At 41.6% G+C, this 11,879-nt stretch overlaps 1 protein-coding gene across 1 annotated transcript in view; it reads left to right on the forward strand.

Moving 5' to 3' along the window:
* Nucleotides 1–9,150, forward strand: part of LOC128758930 (tumor necrosis factor receptor superfamily member 16-like) — a 34,024-nt gene extending 24,874 nt beyond the window's left edge. The window contains exons 4-6 of the mRNA XM_053865433.1: nt 2,717–2,966; nt 3,890–4,050; nt 6,180–9,150. Of these exons, the coding sequence (XP_053721408.1) occupies nt 2,717–2,966; nt 3,890–4,050; nt 6,180–6,523 (755 nt within the window). The 3' untranslated portion in view covers nt 6,524–9,150. The remainder of the gene's footprint in view (nt 1–2,716; nt 2,967–3,889; nt 4,051–6,179) is intronic.
* Nucleotides 9,151–11,879: the final 2,729 nt, after the last annotated feature.

Consider the following 11,879-nt stretch of genomic DNA (forward strand, 5'->3'; position numbering starts at 1 on the left):
GCCACTCAGCTGTAGTTCATTTTATAGCGTCCATTGTTGAAATGTGAGTGCAAAATAAATATTTTCATTTTTGTTACTGGTGTACTACTTGGGCTTGCAGCACCTTGATTTTCAAAACTGGTGCAATAGTTCTTTCTGTGTTTTTGGTTTTCTGTCTTGCTCATCTCATTTTCGAGGTTTGAAGAGTTGCTCGTAGGTGCAGGACTGTCACGCTTCTCCCACAATTCGTCACGTTTTATCTATTATGCCTATTACTACTCTGTCAAGTCCCATGTTTACTGCCAGCCAATGAGACTTGATGGGCTTCTTCCAGAATAAAAATGCCCATTTCAAAGATGAAATCTCACGTGGTCAAACATTTTAAAATGAAGTGGACACATCGAGACTAGCGGAAAACACGTAGCGCATCATGGACATGGTTATGGTGGTTTTTGGATTCCCATAATTCTCTCCTTCATCCAGTGACATTTCCCATCAGGGGTTGCCATTGCAAGTCAGCCTCCTCACCTGAGATCAGATCTAAATGCTTCTACCCTCGAGTGTATAAGATGGAATCAAAGTGGACGGGCTCATTTTTATGGCTTGGGAAAAACAAGCTGCCCTTGTGGTCAGACCATCTAATGGTTGAACAAGAGTTCAGTCAAGGCACTTAGGGTCCTCTTTTAACTGATAATCAGTTAAAGAGAGTGCACTGTGGAGTAATGGAGCGCAGACGTGGAACACTGAGGTGGATGTGATCAATGAGGAATCAGACCGAATCAGGCAGGTGGAAGACGGTGGAGATGGAAGCAGGCAGAGGATTTGAGTTCAAAAGAGCCTCCCAGAGATGGTCATGACTGACAGAAAAGGAAACATCTGTAAATTGGAGAAAGAGAGCGTTGAAGTAATTTAGAACGACCAACTGCTGGGCCCAGGAAGCCGAGCTCCCAGATGGTGAGGGTCAAAATGCATTTTGTTTCTAGTTTGATGGGTGGGACGCTCCGAACTAAAGTATAAACTATACTACTACTACTTATATTTATCCTCAGCCAACTCAACTCAAGTCCGTGAGAAAACCTGCCGCTCTTGTGGACCTCAGAAGGACTGTCATTTTGTTAGTCATTTTATCCTCTTTGAGCAAGTTGTGAACCAAAGTTAGAAACCACTACAAGATAACAAAACACCATAGTGACATTCAATGTCTTCTGACAAACAAACACAAATCAGTCCATTCCATTTATATAAAAAAGAACTACAAAATATAAACACTTAAAAGCTCAAGAAAATGTCTGTATGTGAATTTTAAAATAATGAAGTTCAGGGGGAAAAAAGCTGGAAATTGAAAAACATGCAGTTTTTTTTTATATAAAACAGAAAATTATGAAAGATAATGTAAAAAGGATTAATGTTATGAAATGAAAAAAATGAGGAAATTCTACTTTAACACACCATAATGACAATCTGTTCCATCAGAGAAGATGAAACAGCATTGTGAAATGCAACATTACATTGTATCGGTATAAAATTATTTTAAAAAACTACAGCTGCTGAAGTGTATGGATGTTTATATTGCAGCTGGAAGGTGGCCTTGTGCCTCACCATGCCTAGGCCTCAGCAATAAATATCCTCAATATATACATATTTTCAAATTCCCTCAATTCAACACTATGTCCAAGCTGAGTGACCTTTTTCTCTGGTGCCCTGGTCCATGTATGTAGCCTTCCCAGTCCCATCATCTAAAAGCTTTGGCTCAATAGAACCACTTCTGGAATCCTTCATGGACATTGATTTCAATTCATGAGGCAAAAAGCCTTGTTTTCACTCAGCGGCTCACAGCAGAAGGACTTCCTGTTGATGGTGTGAGTAACAGTAAGTAGGTGACGGGACAGATTGACATGATGTCTGACAACATGAGTGGCTGGAGGAATGTGGTCAGGACTGGATGGGCCAATTTGCTCTGGTGCTCTCATTAGAGCCTCAGCTGGGACCAGGATCAGCAACTGTTGTTGTGTGCTCCAAAGACATTAGCAGTGAATGGTGCTAACCTAGTCAGAAAGCTTCTCAACATCTTGCATGGATCGGATACAATTGGATACAATTTCTTTTCAGGGCCCATCATCAAACAATGATGTGTTTTCTACATCTTGATTCTGTTCTGCTGAAAATGCTTTCAGGCCAAACTGAGACTTCAATGTTAGGCATGTATGAACCTGCATTGTTGTACTTAAAAGAATATTTTTGTCGTTGTGCCAGTAGCTTGGAAAGTCATCATTTATTTGCGGAAAGATTGTAATTCTTCTAATAAAGCGCTGTTTTAATGTGATAACGTTGCTTTCCTAATGCGACTATTTTTAAAATGCAATGTTTAATAATGATCCCCAAGGCCTTCCTCAAAAACCAAGATGTTTTCTAAACAAAATTCATTTGTGAAAGTTTTTTGGTGAGTTTTTCATCATGTATGTGTAGTCATGTATCATGACCCACTAGGGACTGTTTGGTAAAGTCCTCTCGAAAGGAAGCTGTACAATTCACAAATGAAATGACGCAAATAATGTCTCCTTTAAAATGAACATGGCGGTCAGTCAATCCACACTCATGATTTACTGGAACTGAATGATGTGTTCGCGTCATCATTATTGAGCTTCTCTGTTGGTTACCGTTGTTATTAATTGTGAGCGGCTGCAGTTCCCCTCTGTAAATGAGTTTGCTAATGGTGGTGATCATTTGTCCTTCGCAGCGTTGTATCCCTCGATTCCTCCCACATTCTTCATCGATTACCCTACTTTCACCAAGGAACAACCGATACGTACGTCGTACGCCCCTCCGCCAGATGGACCCGGAGACGACACCACCACCCCCACCACCACCACCACAGACGGAGACTTGCGCAAGCCCATCTCCGGGAGTCTCCACGACAAGCTCATCCCCATTTACTGCTCCATCCCAGTGTTCGTGGTTGGCCTGGTGGCCTTCATCATCTTCAAAAAGTAACTAGCTCAGTCTGCACAAGCTTTGCTTGACCTGCTTCACAATCCCCCGACAATACAACAGTATGACAACAGTATAGTTATTTGCTGTGATTTCACTTGGTTTGGAGCTTTCTTTTCTCACAATGGTGGGTATTGTGAGACTCATATATTAAAATAATAATGACTGTCATAACAATACTCTACTAAACTAGATGTGACTAGAAAGGGAAGTGGAGGGAAGCCTGTTTTGTTTTGAATATCATTTAGACGTATATCACGCATTGTTGAGGTGTTATTGCTACATAAATATTGACATAATTGTGTCAATGATTTATAATTTGAAGCTTGATTGCCACTCCATGTGACTACTAACCATTGATGTTTGTGAGTTAAGCACAAAGTAACAGCCATATATACACTAGTAATAATACCCAATAGTTTAATAGGTGTTTTCCCCAAAGAGAGTTCAGAAATATCATGGTTACAGCAGCAAAGTAGAGAAGCAAGACACATACTGAGAGGAACTAAGGAAACGTCCTTCTGTCTCAGAAAACATTTCATTCTTCAGACTTTTATTCAACGCACAATATATTTAATTTATTTGATGTTTTTAATGAAAAAAAATCATCTTACTGTATCTCGAGATGACCAAAAACGATATTGGCATTTTAATCAAATCAAACTTTAATTTCAACCACCTTCATAGTTAATGAAGCCATCTGTTGTTCTGCAGGTCGCCATATGGCCAGTTGTCTCTTTTCGTAAACAAGACGCCATGTCGCCCTGTTTCATTTTAATGAACCATGTGTCAGACAAATTCCATTTTCCACACTTACTGATAAGTCACGCGAACTTTTTGCAAAGCTGATAGAACAGTCCACTTTTATCATTCTAAACATGTACTGTATATCTCATATTTCTTTCCGTCCCTATTGACACAGGTGGAATAGCTGCAAGCAGAACAAACAAGGGGCCAACAACTGCACAGTCAACCAGAACCAGACGCCGTCCCCTGAGGGCGAGAAGCTGCACAGCGACAGCGGCATCTCTGTGGACAGTCAGAGTCTGCAGGAGCAGCAGGGACAGTCCCAGGCACAGACTGGTAATGCTTCTGCACACGCACATAAGTACACACTATAACTTTACAAGTCTGCGAAATTGCTCGAAGCTTTTGTCCTGAAAGTGACACACATTCCTGCTGGTACGTCAGTCTTTACCGTAAAGTGAATTCCCCAGGCACTGCTATGTAAAGGAGACTTTTGGGGTCTCCTAACGTCAGTACAGATACAATTCTTTCCTTATTCAGCAACTCTACACAGAACCACTCCTTTTCACTCCTTTTCAGCAGAGCTATGTTTTACAACTGTTTTACTATGGGAGTCCCGATCCAATATTGATTTCAGTCTGATATCAGCTAGAAAACAAGAATGGGATTTTAACAGACGGCATCTCAATTCTTCAGTACAAGTGCTCTGATAAGCAGTGTATTTTCCGCTCCAGCCCTTACATTATAGACATCAACCCAAAATGATCAGTGGCAATATCGACAAGCTGTAAAAGCTCACAGTGCTGCTGGTGTGCAGCCGTGGCCGAGGAGTAGCCTACAGAACAGGGCCAGCAGACAGGGCCTGTGACGTGGCTCAGAGAGATGGGCTAGTTTTCCACTACCACCCTCATCGCGGATTTGAACACCAGCGCGAGGCGTTTCACTTCACCACAGAGGCCACGAAACAACAAACCTCTGAGATGGTGCGTGACTGGACCACCGCAAGAAGGTCCATGTCATTCTAAGAGACAATGTTTTGGTTGGATTTATTTCGGAGTCTTCTAATTTAATTTTCATTCATATTAACCAGTTTAAGAATACTGCGTACATTGTGTTGAAGGGTAAAATGTATGTAACCGGCTTTTCTCATCCCTACTGTTGTTGACCATTGTTCTCAGTTTGAGTCACGTCACCTGATCAAGCCTTTTCTGGCATTCCATACCTCAAAATAAGTAATCAAAGTATGTGTGATTGGTGCGCGTATTGGATCGATATCAGCCAATAGTGCAATAATAAGTGAAAAACTTGTATAGATACATCCCTAGCTTTTATGTTGCAGCACACTTAGCTTGTTGAAAAGATCCCGATGCTCAACCCCGATGAAAGTTCGACCAAATCTCAGTTGCGGACTGGGTTATACTGGTATACGATTTGCAGAAACATGTATATATATATATGTGTATATATAGTGGGTAGCACTCTTGTCTTGCGGCAAGAAGGTTGCGGTATTTTTTTAACAACTGTTTCAATTTCGTCATAATCTGACATGTATTTCTTAGATGAATTCGTATTGTTCACGTTTGAATCTCTTCATATTACGCACATCCAACGGCGGATAGGTGAAATTGGATCATTTCACATGGCACACCAGCTGGCGTCTCACGGCACCCCAGTGTGCTATGAGACACTTTGGTTGAATAACACTGGACTAGAAGAACCAGTTTGTGCAATGATACTGTTTCAAATAGTGTTATAAATGAATAAAATCTCAATCTAGGTTGATGAGAAAGGTTCATGTTCAATCCCATAATAAAGTGAGGGATAACAAAAGGATCTGAACCAGACACTTATTCCATTATACCAGGATTTAATTTGATAATCTTCTGATCTTTCTCATTCCTTTCCACTTAAATCAGGTTGACATTGGGGCCCAAATTCTGTCCTTTGCACTCGGATGTCACTGTTCAATAATCAATTTAAAGCGAGTGGCGCGACCCCCTTGAGAGCCACCAGGGGGCTTCAAGAGGTCCTCAGAAAACAAGGAAAATGTTTTTTAAAAGACCAAACCTTGCAGGTTTGTCCCAATAAAAGCATTTCAACTCTTCATTTGTTTAGAATTGAGAATAAATAAACATAGATATATGTATGCGTTAGGCATATGCTTCTGCTTTCCTTGGTCAGTTTGTTCTCAAGTTGGAGAAGTTGTCCTCAAGAGCTGAAACTAGTTAGTTTAGAAATATGCTGAAATGATGCTATATTTACTTGTGAATAAGTCCAAGATTGTTTAGATATAATTGTAGCACGGTGCCTGGGCAGAAGCTAATGTATGGATTTTTTGGTGTGGATCCCCCTACTCTATATTCTCTCAAGTCAGACCTTTATGTACCCATCGTCTTGTTTTTTTGACTTAGGTGATATAAACTTGTGCGTGTCAGGGATGATGGTTCGATCTGCTCCCTCTGCAGTCATCACCATGGACGAGGAGCCGTGTTTGCTTCTTCCACTCCACACCAGAGAGAAAGTGGAGCGACTCCTGTTCAGAAGCAGCGGAGGGGACGACGGCAACCACGAGGACGACAGCGACTGGTGTAATCTTGCCGGGCTCCTCGGGTACGAGGAAGAGCGCATCGCCACCTTCAGGCAGGAAGAGCATCCCGTCTGCGCGCTGCTGTCCGACTGGTCTGGCAAGGACTGCGCCAGCCTTGACAGCTTGTGCACAGCCCTACGCAAGATCAACCGAAATGACATCGCCCAGAGCCTGACTCTCAGCCCTGGTGGAACCAAGCCCACCGCCACCTCTGTGGTGTGATTTCAAACTCACAGTGTCAGATCAGAACCCCAGCTCCCCTAACACCCCCGATTAAAGACATAAGAGTGAACATGTATTTGGTGTGTGAACTGTTAAGCGTCTCCACCCGGATGGACTGCTAAATCTCAGATAGTTAACTGGACACATGGGAATTAGCTCTAAAAACAGGCGGATGGAAGGAAACCATTCATTCTTTTTTTAATGGATTGCTGTCTTTTGACCTCCTGAATCTGCTGAATTTGGAGCGACAGTGGAGGACACTTGATTCTTGCTTGATGCTTGATTCTTTTCTCCGCAACCTGAAGACTAATTTGAGGCCTGTGATACCAAAGAGATGCAAGAGTGAACTGCCAGGCAACATTACTTTCATGCTGTTGAAGGCTCTAGCATTTCATTTGACAAATGGCTTGTGTCTGTTGCTGCTGCCGGATGACAGCCACATACCACAGAGTTTCTGGATCCCTGCAAGCATGACAACCTGTGGAAGGATGCTTCTGTGTTGTCTCACCAGAACCTGTTCTCCTCCAGCAAAAACAAGAGTCATTCATCGTCCTTGTGAATCTTGCAAGATTTTACGCGGTAACACTTAACGTTGCCACTTTGCGCCTATCTCAAGTGACTTCTGCGGTATTTCCCTTTTTCCAGCAAGTGCTATAGGAACGTCCGGACAAACTAAAAGCTAACATGACTCCACACTGAGGCCTTCAAGCATTACAAACGCCACCACTCTGGCCTATTAACTGCATCCACTGATGTGTCAAAGGGACTCGTGACCTGAGATTTGTGTTTATAGAGACATGATCTAACACCATATATATGTGTACACGTACATAAGTAACCATGCATGTATGACGCAAACAGATGCTCACTCTCTGCCATGTATTGTACAGGACACCCTTGTGTTGGGACCATATACTGTCACTGTTAAGCCATATAAACATCATATGAACCATTTGAGGAACATACTTAGTAGTTGATGCAGTCCATTTTTCACTGTCATGCATTTGACCTGTTTGATTTTATTATGTCTTCAGTAGGATTCATACGTTTACAGGTGAATATACAAAGTCATCTACAGGCTGCACAGTAAATAATTTAAAATATGCCGTTTACTAGTGACTTTAGTGACTTCTTGTGATGGAATGTAAACTTTGAATCATGACTCCGCATTCTCAGCTAACTCTAGAGCAGTTGTGTTCAGGTTGTGATCGGATGCCAATGATGACCAAACAAAGCACCGAGATAAACTTTTTATCCACAGAGTTTGTTCACTAAATGAGTTCATCTGACCAAGTGGCTAATAATAATAATAAAATATGCATTAAACAAGAAGTCTAAAAAAGGTTGCAAGCCCACTGCGTCCCCTTTGTCAGTTTGAGACCCCTGCCTCTTTGTTTTGGGGCAGGTTTTAAGACTCTGGTTTGCTTTCCACCATTTATAATACAAGATGAATTTGTTTGCATTCTGCTCTCTCAAAATGACTTCAAAGCCAGATTTAAAAAGGGACATACACAATGATGCTTCTGGCAAGACACGCAAATTCATTTTAAAAAAGGTACCTTCTGTGGGAAGTATCATTTTCCTTTTTGTCAGAGTGGTAACACTACAGATGCCCAACTGAAATATCACAGTTTTTCGAAGGGTGAATTTGCCCGAATTTGCCTTTCCAATCGTTCCCAACCAAATACACATGAGAGTGCAAAGTTAAATCCAAGGTTTCTCTCAACTGTATGATTTGTTTCTCAGGGTGTTCGGACAGACGAGTGACCACGCTGTAAGTAGCACAACAAGCTGGCGTTTTTACCAAAGGGGTAATTTTGCGGCATTTTGCGACAGACAGTTCATCAACCATACAGCAAAAAAGGAGAAAGAGGCCTGTATTTGGGAGGAAGAGCGTCTAGTTTCTGCATTGTTTGCAACAATGACCTGTGGATGAGTCAGTAGAGACAAGTCAAAGGATCAATGTTGAATGAAGACATGGCAAAGAGAATTTGAAGAAAACGTTTTGGATCACCGGGATAAAAAAAAAAAAGGGCATCAATGGGTTTTTGTAAATTATTCATTTTAACGAAATAAATCTTTTTGCCTGCCTGCTTTTTAAAATATATGAAGGATCTTGTTTTTATTTTCATTGTTATCTCTGCACATTGCCACCATAAACTACAACTGAAGGCGTTCCCTCTATTTCTTAATATTATGTGAATTTTATGAATTGATTTGGATATATTCTTTCTTTTTATCCCTTTTTCTTTTTTTTTCAAACAGATTGTAGCACTTAAAAGTGTTTTGTTTCTGAATCACATGTGCCTGGAGGATTGTTCCGGTTTTTGGTGGTGTTTTACATGTCTTCATAAGTGTTTGTTTTGTAAATACATTGTTTGTTATTGAAACTGTACAATATATACAGAAGTCAGTTCAACTTCAAGACAGTCTGTTTCATTTGAACAATGAACAGGATGGGAAGTGAGTTTGCCAGTGGGTTAACTCCAGATTGAAAACTTACAGAATGTACATCAATAAAATAGAAAAATAAGAGCATTCTGAATATAAAATGTATTAACTGTGATGACAAAGGACAAGATTTTGGTGTGATCATGTCGATGTTAGAGGCTGTAATAAAGTAGTTGGAAAACATATGTGACCTGATTTGACCTCTTCCTTCTTTAAGATACAAACCTCAGGGGTCGAGCAGGACTGATGTCAGTTTCCCTGAATTCATTCCGAGTTTACCATTAATTTGGTTGCTATTAACAGTACGAGAGTTGATCACTATATTAGGGATTCCTACAGGAAAAAAAGCTTCATGCAGCTAAGATCGGACATCAGACCAACTAAATTACCGATGTGTTATTGAAGCAAAACGGAAATTAAAGTGTTTCTTCCCACTTCTGTTGAGCTGCATAGCTGACCCACGTAAGTACACGACCGGCTCAGTGCAAACACATGATGATGACATTGAGCTATGGTGTGTTGTGCTATGTTTGAATTAAAACAGACAGAATTTCACATCTTAAATGAAACATCAGTGTCCGCACGACCCGCACACACTTAAACAAAGAGGAAAATACACATCAAACCTTGAGAAGTTTGCGCTTGGGCTTTTCAAATTCAAATTGTGCACCATAAGCCTGTGATGGCAGCAAAATAAAAGCATTAACAAGTACAAACTGTACGTGAAATTGTAATTAACAAAAGTGAATTACCATCAAATGTTGTATGTCTCAGGGTGTACATGAACATGTTTGATCGTGAAAAGAAATGGGTACAAAATAAAACATCAAATATGATCAACCACTGTGACTGGTTGACTGGACTACAAAGCATGGTGGGAAGTGTTAGATTCAAGTCTATTCTTGAGAGTGGTGGCAAAAAAAAAATCATGGACTCCACATCACACATAACCATGAACCTTTGCTAGTTCTGGTTCTTTTAAACAACTTTTGAACATACATTGCCTAGGAAAACTGTCCATGTCTATAAGAAACTGTGTAAACTGCACACAAAGGAGGAAATCGCTCACAGAAACACCTGGGAACAATTGAGACTCACTAATAAACCTGAGTATGTTTTTAGTGAGTGGGAGGAAACCAGAGTGCCTGGAGGAAACCCATCCACGCATGCGTTGAACACACAAACACTACACAGAAGATCCCGCAGCAAACCCAGACCAGTCTTGCTGAATTCGAACACACAAAGTTGTATGGTAGTGATGCAGTGTGACAATACCATCCATCCATCCTCAGTGGGTGCTGTGATGGCTTTGAGCCTCTCTTTACAATTATATACATGAGCTGCACATGGAGACCCAAGTCTGTTTTCAACACTTCCTGGTCTTGGACATCTTTGTGTGCTTCTCAATTTTGGGGGGCTTTTCCCATCAGCGATTGGCCACCGGGGGCGGAAAATAAATAAATAAATGAAAGCACTTTATAAAACTGGACACACATTGGACACACAAGTTTTACTTGTCACACACACAGTGTTTCCTGCAGGCTGCATATATGTGTGTACCGTGCTCAGTTGGTAATGTATTTATATGTATTTATATTTATTAAAAAAAAGCTGATTTGAATTGATTTAGCACAGTGACGCCAACAGGTAGAACAGTATGCCTCACACGTGTGCAATGTTTGGACAACTGCTGTGGGACTCAAACATTGATCCATCTTCTTCAGTCTGACCGAGGAGCGAATTAATAAATAGGCCTGCACCAGCTCAAATTGTGTACGCCAGATTACCACTCCCGCCCTGCTTGCTACAGTAAGACTGCATTCTTCTTATGCGCACCTACCCTGCTAGTGTCTTCCTCAGTGCTTCTCATCTTTTGTCCCACACTTCTATTTTGAACATTCTTCCTCCAACATGTCCCCTGTCCTCCTGTCCAAACCATCTCTAAACCTTTATATATTAGCTGCTCCGTTCACATCGTACCTACTTATCTCAGGTCAAGTTGAAACCTATTCAGTCAGTGTGTAAAATATCAGAGGCATGACTGATGGATGTGAACTCTCAGGAGTAGCTGCTTCCAGCACAGCGGCTCTACCTCCCGTAAAAGACTTCCTCGCGTGTGGTCAGCAGCTCAGTTCTGTGTTAAGAACAACAAACAGTGAGGAGCGACACTGAGCCCGGCGAGTGATGTGCACGGCTAATGAGGCATGAAACGACACTTGCTCGTACATTGGTTCCCACTGGTTTCGTGTTTTTATGTCACTTTGAGTTTGAGTGGGACCTCGTCCCAGGAGCGGAGATCAGTTTCTCTGTGAGCCGTGCTCCAAATGGGAAACACATTATCCTCGGAGATGCTAACCTCCAGTGGGTCGTTAGCCTGGAATGTTCGGTGTGAGAAGGGAAGCATGTGTGGCAGAGGGACGTGGTGGTGGAGAGGCCCTGTTCAGCCCGGGTGACCCGTTCTGCTTTCCACAGTTGGACTGGTGGACTGCAGTCACACGATGAATGTGGTTAAAAAAAGAGAAAGATTTTGGTCGACCAGCTCTGAATAATCTTGTAGTTGTTTTAACAAATGAGGAAAATCTTCCTGTAAAAAGAAGTTCATTCTCATTCAGTTCATCTACATCCATTTAATGCTTCACCGAAACTTGACCCTATTCCCAACAGAACGAAGTTGAACCAAAAATGGTTGAAAAACTTGAGCTTGTTCTCCAGAGGTGCATCAGAGATCAGGTCAAATTCCTGTCCTATTTTTACCGAACTAATGATTTTAGGGATGCACCAGCTGTCACAGCAGATTAGACATTCATGGACTCTCCCTTCCAGCTAGAAGTGAGTGAGGTGCAGGTTCACACACATCAGTGTCTGCAGGCTACAGAGGACTCACACCTGTGGACTGTTTGTGACT

Source organism: Synchiropus splendidus, chromosome 5, assembly GCF_027744825.2.
Source record: "Synchiropus splendidus isolate RoL2022-P1 chromosome 5, RoL_Sspl_1.0, whole genome shotgun sequence".
Taxonomy (NCBI): Eukaryota; Metazoa; Chordata; class Actinopteri; order Syngnathiformes; family Callionymidae; genus Synchiropus; species Synchiropus splendidus.